The 12,367-nt window shown below is 45.3% G+C and overlaps 1 protein-coding gene across 1 annotated transcript in view; it reads right to left on the bottom strand.

Moving 5' to 3' along the window:
• Nucleotides 1-12,367, bottom strand: part of VWA5B2 (von Willebrand factor A domain containing 5B2) — a 397,568-nt gene that overhangs the window by 113,152 nt on the left and 272,049 nt on the right. The window contains exon 11 of the mRNA XM_078665491.1: nucleotides 6,373-6,487. Coding sequence (XP_078521617.1) covers nucleotides 6,373-6,487 — 115 coding nt within the window. The remainder of the gene's footprint in view (nucleotides 1-6,372; nucleotides 6,488-12,367) is intronic.

Genomic DNA, 12,367 nt, shown 5'->3' with positions numbered 1-12,367 from the left:
AGTCACGTAAAAACAAACGTATTCCTTCCGGGGAACAGCAAATAACTGCACCTAATTCTTTCAGTGTCTTAATACCTAGCAAATTTTCTGGACAAGACTTCGTAAGCAATAGATCAGTAGTTCGGGACAATGGACCAACTTCTAGAGTAACTGGCTTTGATATCTCGTTTACAATAGGCTTTCCTGAAAATCCAAGGGAAACATTTCTAGAGCCTGAGAGCGGAGCCCCTGGAACCTCGTCGTGACTAATAGTAGTCCTACTTGCCCCTGTATCAATCAAAAACTTTCTGTCTTTCCCTAATACTTGACTATGTACATAGGGACCTTCTTGATCTACAGGAATCTCGATGAGAGGCAAGCCTACCTCCCTCTCTAGGCTGTTTCATGAATACGCTTGATACTCTGGATACTCTGTCTGTGCATACTGGTACATTTGCTGTGTAACATGCTGTGTTGCAGCGATAGGCTGCGGTGCTGGAACTGTCTGTTGTGCATTCTGTGGCTGAGAAGTCTGTGAAACTTGTTCTTGTCTAGGCGGACGTGGTCTTTCTTTAGTTTTACCAGTGGCTATATTGTGTTTCAGAACTGCACACTCGTTTATAAAATGACCTGGCTGTTTACAATAATTGCATGTCCCTTTAACGGGAGCTGCAGGATGACCGGCTTGATTCGGACCCCTCTTCTGACTGTCTTGTGGAACAGATTGTGCAACTAGTACTTTCATTTTCGTGTCTTTCATACGTCTTCTCTCGTGTTCTTGCTCTTCTCTGATTCTATTCTGGTGATACTGGAGCATCTGTAACATCTGTGACGGAGTACTAGCTTGCCATGTACTTTCGACTTTCAAAACTCTATTCTTAACTTGTGGACTTGAATTCTCGACTAATTTAGTAACAAAAAGATGAGGGTATGACTCGCTACTCGTCTTCAAACCACTGTTTATTATAAAACATTTCTCAAATCTGGAATAAAAATCACTAGTGTCTTCGTCTTGTTTCTGTTTACAGGCTGAGATTGCATCCCAGTCTTCCTTTTTAGTGGCTAATAATCTAGGTAAGACTTGTATTAATAATTCTGGTAATTCTTTACATTTGTCTCCAAGACCGGTACCTGGTACTCGTATCTTATCTTCAGCTTCTAGAGCTGTCCAATCGATCTTTTTCTCTCCCACCTCCCAATCTTTTTCCTTGAGTTTCTCATATATGCCCGCAGGCAACAGGACTTTTAGCATTTTAATAATATCTGGATACGTGTATTCTCCCATACGGAGCATGTCTTTTAATTCTCGGTGGAACCCTGCTGGATCTTTGTCGTGACAGGGAATTAATTTCTTCATCTCTAAGAGTTCCATCTTGGTAACTGGGGTGTAAACAAATACTCGTTGCATTTCACCATCTGGTGTCCTAACTGGGTGTACTTCTCGTAACGGATGCTGTCTGTCTATGTAAAACGGTTTACTTTCTGGAGGTGAGACATGAACAAAATGCGGATTCAGAAACGTCCTCTATTTGTGGCGCTGTTCTAGAATGACACTAATTAAATCGGTACCTAAACCTTTCCATCTATACTGGAGTAACTCGTTCAGGATATCATGTAACGGACCTGGATCAGAATGTTGATCCTCATACAGTGTAATGAGGTGCTGGATCATATACATACCCACCAGTCGCTGCTCGGCTGGGGGCAGTTTCAGAAACATTTGTGCCACTATTTTGTCTGGAAAAGTGGTAGAATCAGTAATCCATCGGACTGCTGATCGGGCTAGTTCTTGTTCATGCATGGTACTTAATTCACTATAACCGATTCGTGATTTCAGAATTTGATCGGTAGCTTGAAATACTTGTTCTAGGGAGCCTTGTTCTGGTGCTGGAAGATGAAAGACTTTCTTGTGTTCTAGGCGTGACTGTCGGTCTGGAAATCTAGATTTACCTACATACGCTATTCTGGCGGTATTCTCGTCCTCTACCTCTTCAGTAGAAGAGTCATTTTCTTTCTCGCTTCCTAGAGCTTCTTTGCGTTGTTCGTGTAACCTTATTATTTCTTTACGAATTTTCTTGTACATACTCTCTATACTATTGAGTGTCTTGTGCTTACCCTCGGCTATATTATCACTCCACCTTGTCAGAACTTTCATTTCGATCGGATCTTTAGTCGGGGAATCTTGTTCCCGTATTAAACAATTGATCAGAAACTTTAATAGCATAAACTGGATCTCGGATTTCCTGAGAGACATGACTTCAGCAATACTTTCTGGATCTTGTCCTGTACGAATGAATCGATACATTCTGTCTAGATCTTCTTTCATATTCGGTAGGGTGACCAAATACTCGGACACCTGCCTTATACGTACGGAATATAGAACCATACTATCCTCGCCTGGAACTGGATCATAACAGCATTCAGTAAGAACTCGTCTGATTTCTGCAATGGACTGATATTTGGGCGTACGCTGTAACGCACGTTCATGTAACTCGACTGCTCCTAAACGTTTATTTGGCGGCGGGGTTCCAGGAGGACCTCCTCCTGCGGCCCCTAAGCTGGAATCGTCGATTGATACTCTTCGTGCTGGCAAAGTGACTGATGTGGCGGAAATTTGTACTACGGGCTGGACCGGGGGTACCGTAACAGGTACTGCAACAGGTGCCCCGGTGGCTGGAGGACCATGAATTACATTATTTACAGGAGCTGGTGGAACAGGATTTGCATATTCTGGGACTGTGTCGTCCAAATAGGACGAGAGAACAATATCAGCTGCGGTCGGTTTGTGACGTAGCTTGGTCGGAACTAAGGGTGGCGGAAAATTACTGGATGCCTCCGGGGTTGCTTTTGGCAAGCCCTCGGCAAGAAGAGGATACATACCCTTAATGAGGGCATTCCTCTGTCTGTCTGACTGTTCGGTTTTAACTCGTTCACCTATTTCGATTAATTCCCTTTCTTGGGCTCTTTCTAAGGATTCTCTACTTAATTCTGATTTTCTGATTTCTTTTTCGGTTCTTTTATGAGATTCTTTGCGCCATAACTCGATGGCATCTTTCTGTGACTGTCTGGCTTTCTTTTTCCATAATACTTCTTCTACTCGCATGATGCACTCGGCATCCCATGTACCCGATACGGGCCATCTGTACTTTTCTTCTAACTGTTTGGTGTACTCCACCCATAAATCTAGATATAATATGGCACTTATGCCATGCTTTTGATACATAAAATGACCTGGACTGTCCCTAGGCGGGACAGGAACTGCTTCTTCTAACAGACCTTTTCTAGTTTTTAACTGACGTAATTTTGAGAACAGCGGCATGACTGAACTGTAGTCTAGACACAATACAATACACAATGAACACGATAATTACTGAAGATACACCACTTTCATACCACGACATTGAAATACATGAATGACATTTAAAATAACAGTTCTGACAAAATACTACCTGGAATACTGAAAACAGAATACATGAATTTCTCGAGAACAGAACGGACTAGAACAGAAACTAGATGCACTGCTAAAACAGTACGAAACTTACCGGTCTCATAAAGAGATGCGTCAGGACCCGCATCCACCTAAGTGAACACTTCGTGTTGGATCTGTGTACCCCAAACCCACGGACCAGAGACAATGCAATTGACCCTGTCTAGATACTACCCCAGCAACGGTACTCACCGGGCAGCAAGAACGGAAGGCCTCGGACTGGACTGGACTGCTACGACGCCGGACGGACGAACTTCGGACTTCTGTTACGGGTGGGCCTCCGGGTACCTCGGACCTTGGACTCTCGGCTTGGGCTCTGGTCGGGACTCGCCGCGTTCCTCCACCGCCTCATCTGGATGCTGGACCGCAACCTCCGTCTCCTCCGTGGGCCTGAGGGATACTTGAAGCAGAAATATCTGCACGTGCACGGTATGGTTCCGTCACGGCTGCAGAGGATCAGGGGGCTTGCGTGGCTTCTCCGGCGCGTGGGGAAAGGGCAAGTCCCTATTCGGGCGCCATTATGTGGTAAATAAATAAATAATACCTCTATTTTTGACTAGATATACAATAACAGATAGCTCAATAAATAAGAGTCAAGATTCGAGGTAGCTGGAGTATGCAGGTTTAATACAGCATAAAGGACAGGAACAGGACAACCTGCACAGGAATAGGATGGCAGCGCTGCCGGGGACAGGATCGGGACAACAGCAGCCGCTTTTAATAACAGTGCACAAGTATATATAGTTAAACAAAATACATGATGTTCAATACAATAGGCGTAGCAGTGGGCAGGGCCTGTAACAGTCGCGAAAGATAAGGCAGAAAGTAGGTGTAACAGGAGGCGTGAACAGGGCGTATACATAGACATGTGATGTAAACGTAACATAATATGTCATAAACGGGGCGGAAACATGGAGGGGGCTACCTAAGGAGCCGGGACCTCTAACCTAGTGGTGCGCGCAAGCTGGCAATGACGTGTTACTAGGGAGAAGCTGGGGCTATGACTTCTGCGCTAGAAGGAGAGACTGAAGTCTGGAGGGTCAAAGCGACATGTACCTAAACACTATCTAGTATCTGATGTTTAGAGAACATGTTGATAGAATCCAAAAGTTATCAGGGTAAAGGCTAACAGACTCTAAGACTGGTGCATGCATAATTCTACATGTAGTGCGTGTTGGGGAATATTAAATGACCATTAATACAGTATTTCTCTTACATGGAGACGTAAAGGCTAGACTGTGACGGAAACTATTGATGCGATTCAGTAGCTTAGGAATGCAGGGAAGGAGAGCTGGACAGATAACTAGAATCATAACATACTCTTGGCAGACTAGCAGGCAGAGCCAGGCCGAGCCGGGCACTGTGAGGCAGGAAGTAAGTGAAGGGTCAGGGATACAGGTGGGGGCTGTATCGCTCCTCGGAGAGGGTTCAGGAGACAGGAGCTGAATCTGAGTCCGGGCCCTTTTGAGGCCTAGAAACGGGGATTTTACAATGAAATAACGTGCACACTGTGAAACGTGGCAACGTAGCTTTACATAGGCCTAATACTCGTAGCTTTCACGAGAACTGGAAACTGGCATACTAGAGTTGGACACAACTGTAATTGCGTCTTTAATCAATCATGGGGAATACATATGCATATTAATCATGCACACATAACATAAGATGGGGAACACGTAATGACACAGAACATGGCAAAATTTACTTTTCCACAAAGAGATGGAAGAAGAGCATTTATCTCACTATGTTTTTCACTATTTACTAAAGGTTAACTGGTTCTCTCAATATGGCGCTGAGGGATTTAATATTGGCTGACAAACTGCAACCAACTTTTTGATTGGTCAGGCCTTCCGCAGAGGGGCAATTATGATAGGCTGGTCCCGTTGAGAAATTTGAGTGGCCACCACTCTCTGGTTGTCCTTGTTCAATTTTAGTCCTTTTTCGTCTTTGAGCTGTCCTCACCAATTGATTGATTCCCTTCTCAGAATCAGCCAATGGTGGCTGCTGAGGTGAAACAGGACTCGGCTCATTCCCCGAAGCATGGAATTAATGTAGCCGCTGCACTAGCACCAAAGAGAACTACAGGGATAAAAATTCTGTTGTGGTTGTGTGTATCCCAACCAGCTGCATGGTCTACTCTAGACAGAAGAACCTGGACAATCATACAGCTGTTATCTCACGGATGGTATCTTCTGGTGGTAGGGTGTGTATCAATAATCATATTGACCCTGTATATGCATCATATCACAAACTGAGTAACCCATTGGCACCTGAATAAGAAGTGATATTGTTGACCATCTGGGGCCCCCAACCCCTAACGAGTTAGCCAGAGCGGTAAGCCTGGGGCGGGTACCCCCCTAGTCGAGCCATTGTTGCCCAGTGTTCTTGCACCTGAAATTACCCGATGTGGGGATACAGGGCCCAGGTTCACTCGTTTGAAGGCATCCATGGTTGCACCATCAGGACTCTGGGTCAGAGGCAGTAAGTAGAGACCCCACCTGACCCACTCCCACAGCACTGGTGGAGCATGCAATATCCCCCCAATAATGCTGACACCATTCCAACTCCCCTGCTCCAGCACATCTACCGCTGGGGCCGCTACACTGACATTTACCAACAGCTCAGAGATGGTGGTGAGCGGAAAGGTCCCTGGACCAGGGAGAACCTGGAAAAAAGAACTCAGTCATTTTGGGGCTAGCGCCTGGATACACTCACGGGTGACAAGAAGCGCTCTACAAATCTACTGATTGATTGATTTGGGAGATGCTGGCCCATCCCAGTATCTCACACCTTAAATCTGGCCTGCTCGGAATGAAGACCCAAAAGATACTCACTCTATCTAGTGTAGTTTACTCCTCTCCACTTTTCAAGCAGTCTTAGGCCAAGAGAGACAGCAAAGAGCTTACCTTGGGCTGCAGCCGCTCGCCCTCACTCAGGAACTCCGCCCGGCCCCCGCTGACCTTCGCCACGCCCCTCAGGAGCCGGTGGCAGGAATTGGGACCTAGGCCGAAGCTGAAACATCTGGAGAGAAAGATAGGACATGAAACAGTAACAATCAGCAAACACTAGGGTATTGCAAATCAGTACTCGGGCAAGCGAGTATGGCCACAGCATGTACCAGGGAAGGTAAAGCATTGTCATTAACTTCTCTCATACATTTAATTGTCTGGTCCGGTGAGTGCAAATATTGGGCCCAATTCACAGAACTAATTTAAGACAAAATCCTAAACTTACTACTTTTGGAATTCACAGAAGTTAGGATTTTGTCTAAAGTTTGTCTTAAGACAGACTTAAGACAGACTTACGTTAGGATTTTGTCTTAAGTCTGTCTTAAGACAAACTTAAGACAAAATCCTAACTTGTGAATACCAAAAGTAGTAAGTTTAGGATTTTGTCTTAAGTTAGTTCTGTGAATCGGGCCCTTTGTGTTTAATTTATAACTAGTAATCCAGGAATACAACAAAAGTCCCCGATAATAGTCTCAGTATGAAAAACAGAGCATTAACAAGAACTATTATTTCAACATCCGTACAATATTCATACCATGTTGGCCCAAGGGTGTAACATGTCCATCCTAATGAAGCTGCTGGTTCACGGCTACAAACATTGGCAGAAACTGCGCTACAGCTACATCGGAGGCCGAGTGGCATTTAGACAATAAGGGGCTCATCGGGAAGCCCTGAGCTCCAACTAGGACACTTGTGACTAGAAATCACTCAAAGCCATGGCACTCTCAACTTTCAAGTAATCCATATCAGAAGTCTCTAAGATATGCATAGAGACGGGCATTTTTGTACCCCTAAATGTCTGCGTCAAATAGCTAGGAGTGAATGGTTTAAAGCAGCGGTTCATAACCTTTTGACTTCTGTGGACCCCCACTTAGGGCCATATGTAGGTAGCCCAATTGCGATTGCAAATGAAATTCGCAGAATTTCTGCGTTTGCGATCAGAATTTGGGCAGTGTGCTATGTAGCACACAAACACCTACAGGCAAAATAAGGAATCGCAAAATTTGCGATTCCTTATTTTGCAAATGCATTTAAGGAATCCCAAATTGAGATTCCTTAAATGCAATGTAGGAAGCACCAAAGTTGTGCGAATTTATGCTTAAGGAAACACAAATTACCACCAACCTCAGGTTGGTCACGGTGGTAATTTGCGATTTCTGTGAAAAATTCACTTTTTTGCATTTTTCAAAGTGCCAGGTGGCACACATACATGCCCTTAGCGCATGTAATTGCGCCACATGTGCACACATATTAATTTCAGGGGTGCAAAAGGGTGTCCTATTGACACCCTTGCAACCTTGAAATTGCATTCTCAATTTGCGATTCTCTATTTGAGAATCGCAAATTGAGAATGTCTTCCCATTCATTCCTATGGGCCTTCTAGCCCATAGGAATGAATGGGATGGTATTCTTTATTTGCGAATCTCAATTTGCGATTCGCAAATAAGGAATAGGTGGGATTTGCAAAATATTTTGCTAACACTACCTACATTGCGTTTTGCGATTCTCTAATTGCGATTCCCTAAAAATCGCAATTTGAGAATCACAAAACATGTATTACCTACATATGGCCATTGGTCACTACAGGCAGGTAGCTGGGGACACTGACATGAGCAATTTGTCATTTAGACAGCAGTGGCGTAGCTAGGGTGTGACCGGGTGGGGGGTTCGCCCCAGGCTGCACCTTTTTGGGAGCTGCGAGAGTGCAAGGTAAGAGTGCTACTTTGCATATTTTATTCCACCTCGTCATCATCTGGCGCCCCCAACTCATCATCCATCATCGTCTATCGCCCTCCCACTCATCATCATCTGTCGGCACCCCCCACTCATCGTCATCTGTTACCACCACCCCCACTCTTTACCTGCACGGCCGTCACTAGGTGGCAAATTTAGGGATTGCCCTGCAGGGATTTACACCGGAAAACTGTTACAAAGCATTCCCCAAAGTAACGCCTCCCCAGGAGTTAGAATAGTAATTGCGTTGGAATGGGGAATGTGTTGTAACAAATTGCTTTGTGAAGCCCTGCACTTTAACTGTTTTTGCAGAGTAAAAAATGTGGGGTAAGGCCTTGCGGAGAAAAAAATGCGGGGTAAAGTGTCCTATTCATTTGAATAGTGCAAACCCTCCATGATATGCATGGTGAATTAATGAATATTAAACTTCTAAAGCGCAAACTTAGCCCAGGGGTGTCAAGGCGCTACAGGCAGGGCTGTCATACAGAGATAAAGTAAGGCTCCGACAGAAATCTCTGTAAAGAGGCAAGTCTTCAGAGCCTTGCGGAAGAAAGAATGAGACATCTGTCCCGAGAGATCGCCAGGAAGGGAGTTCCATAGATTGGCAGCAACAATGGAGAACTCCCCATCTAGACTTCTCGGACCTTGGCACTGTCAGCAGATTTTTGCTAGCTGAGCTAAGCTGCTTGGTGGGAACATAGCGCTGAAACAGCCCTTTGATAGCATCTGGGCCTAGGTCCAGATGTAGGCCGCCAAATACCGGTCGGTAACGGCCGATTTCGGCCGTTACCGACCGGTATTTGGGATTTGACATGTAGGTGGCCTTAATGCTACAGAATCGGTATATTTACCGATTCGGTAAATTTACAGAATCGGTAAAATACCGAATCGGTAAATTTACCGATTCTGTAAATCAATATGTAGGTGGCACTGTAATCAGTGCCACAGGCCCTTACCGAATCGTTATTTACCATGGAATACTATTCCATGGTAAATAACGAATTCCAGTGTACATGCACATCTGTGCATGTACACCTGTGCCATGTGGCACACAGGTATTTTAGAAGATCCACCACCAGCCTGGCTGCTGCAATCTGCACCAGCTGTAGACGATGGCCAAAGCCCTTGTTAATGCCCAGATAAAGGGCATTACAATAGTCCAACCTGGACATCACTAATGTAATCACTGCCTGTTTACGGGAGGCAAAGGAAAGAAAATGGGACATTATTTTGAGGATCCTGATAATCCGAAAGCAGGTGGACACAGTTCTATTGATCTGCAGGCTCAAGGAGAGAGAGTTGTCCACAATAATCCCTAAGTTTTCACCCTGGAATCCAGGACAAGGACAGCCACCAAGCGTGTCTGGCCGCCACCAATCGATTGACCAGATATCCTGTTGATTTCCTAAAATCAGGACCTCTGTTTTTTTCCCCGTTAAGTTTAAGATAGTTCTCAACCATCCAGGACGAGACTGCTTGCAAACACTTTTTAAAGTGTGTACCAGATTCCCTAATGCTGTGAGTGATAGACACCATAATTTGTGTGTCGTCGGCGTAGGACAGTACCTCCAATCCAAAGGATCTTACAACCCCTGCCAGGGGGGCGACATAAATATTAAAAAGGGTCAGGCTCAAAGAGGGGCGTGCTGAAGGCCCTGGTGATGTATGCCATGTTCCAAACCTGGTTACTCACTGCCTTGACGTCAGATCAATGAAAGATGAGTTTCGTTCTTTCACTGCTCCGACAAAAAAGCAGTGAAAATTTAGGTCCTGAATGAAACTGGCTTCTCAGACAGACACTGGTTCGTTCTAGTCCTCTGGTCTCGGTCTCTTGAGGCCGAGTGAGCCGGCTAAGTGATTGTCACAGTCCATCTTCTCCATCTTCTCGCTTGCCTCCACACAGCCATGGCCGGCAGTGGGAGTAAATGCAGGGCGGTGACGTGGGGAGGGGCAGGGGCAGGGTGGAGGGTAGTAATGTATGGATTACGGAGTTTTACAGGTAAGTAAACATTTAAATAAATAAAACGAATTTCATTGCGCGCACTGCATCGCATTTTGGGATGCAGTGTACTTACCAGGGCACTGGTAAGGGTGGTGGCGTAGGTGGCAAGGCACCAGGTACACACACTGCTTACAATTCTATGCCTTCGTATCGCAGCCTGTTGCAATTAGGGTTTTGTCATGAATGAATGAATGAATAAAATGGCATTTATATAGCGCATGGCTACCCGCGATCATACCATTATATTGGGGGGCATCCTAGCAAATAATCTTTATCACACACCAGATAGCTATGACCAACACCAGTAAACATTGGAGTGTGGAGACCATACTACGACACACGACATCCACATACATGCAAATATACACAAAGAGCAGATTACCTACAAAATCCATGGAGACACAGAACTGCAAACACGAAGTCACTCTAGCGCCAATGGGTACCAGCCTTCGCATACCTATACACAGATACCACCCGGCATGCTTTCACCCATAAGGACAGCCCAAAACATGGATTATGTGATGACATCTTACTTGCATGCGTAGTGCTCTATGTTGCTGTAAGGGCACCTGAATGTAATAGATGTGACAAGAGAGTGGAAAGGAGAAGTGGCGGCTGGCGCATAGAGTACCGTTGGGTGCAGCCTCACCACCACCAGCTGTACCCACAGAGGGAGAAATTGCTGTCTATAGTTTCCTTCGAGTGGCAAAGGTGTACACAGGCACACTGGCAGTTTTTTGCTAATACTGCACAGTAGGTCAGGGGTGAAGGGGGTTCCAGGTCAGGAGGGGTCATAGACTCCACATTTCATATTTGCTTCCTCACACATTCACAATCCATAGCCATGCTGCACATGCTCAAAGCCGTGCTGGATGTCTGGTCTCAAAGCTTTCCATGGTGATGACTCTGTTTTGGCGAAGTCGCCCAAGCCCTATCACAAGCCAGGATAGATCAGGGTGAATGAAGCTCAGTCTCAAGACCTATCCTGACTTTTGATAGGTCTATAAGCCGGCTCCTCAGACAAGGGCCACTGCAGCCCATCTGAACCTGACTCGAAGGCCCCGATGGGTCGAGCAGGGCAGTTGGGTGTTAATCACGGATATGTGTTCGCGCTGAGCCTCTGGTATTCGCTTTTCAGCTTCGACCAGGAAGCGAGCACTTGATTACACCCTTCACTAACTCAGGCCATTCTAACCTTCGAAGTGATCCCTGACGAAGGGCACCTGCTCGAAATGCATTGGATTTCAGAAATCTAAAAAGGAGCCTTTGAATATCAAACATTAATGGATTGAATTGAAGTTCATTATATAAAACTGATTGGATTGAACACATCGACTACTGTTTCTTTTCAAAAGACTATATAAATTTTGAATCCTCAGTTTATATAGAGGTCAATATTGTGCACAGGGGGATTCAACCCAATGTGGGTTGGACCATCGATTCAGTCGGGTGTTAAAACATTATGTACTGCACTGGAGTTAGAAACTGCACTCTATGAGAGTTGTGCTGTGGAAGCACTCTAGGGCTGCTCAGTCACATCCATTCAGGACTTCACTCTTTGGAGGAAAAGGAGTTTTGTCCCCAGGCAGACAGTGCATCCATCAGTCCATCGCAGGCTGTCACCACATGTCCTAATGAAGAAGAAGCTGCCTAGGTAGCATGTGTAGAGCCCTCTGTGCATTCAATGGGATCCAGGCAACCAGAAACTCTTAAAAGCATCCCAGGCTGCATACACTCTCAGATGCAATCTGAGCATTTTTAATGGGCTTTAATGTGTCAATAAATCCTGTGAGTGAGCAGTAAAGGCTTCAGCTTCAGTGCATGGGCTGGGGCAAGGCCTAACATTTCAGATGCAGTTCACCTTCATCTCTAGGTGCCATGGTAACCCAATGCAGTCAGACTAGCTGAACCTCAGAATATGGGGATGGGCCCAGACCCAAAGGGCTGCCATCTATGAAAGGCAGAGGATAAAGAGGAAATCCGGAGAGTGTATGTGGGAAGGAGCACACATGATCTGTAAGGAGAACTAGTGAGAAGAAGTGATTTTATTAGGAGATCAAACCATAAAGATGTCTTCCCCCTTAATCAAAATGTTCAAGTCATTAATTAATCTGGTGATGCAGAAGGCCATATTCACAGAAAAAGTTGAAAGTGTTT

Source organism: Lissotriton helveticus, chromosome 11, assembly GCF_964261635.1.
Source record: "Lissotriton helveticus chromosome 11, aLisHel1.1, whole genome shotgun sequence".
NCBI classification, from domain to species: domain Eukaryota; kingdom Metazoa; phylum Chordata; class Amphibia; order Caudata; family Salamandridae; genus Lissotriton; species Lissotriton helveticus.
Note: the sequence above shows the minus strand (reverse complement) of the source record. Positions and strands in the feature narration are given on the sequence as shown.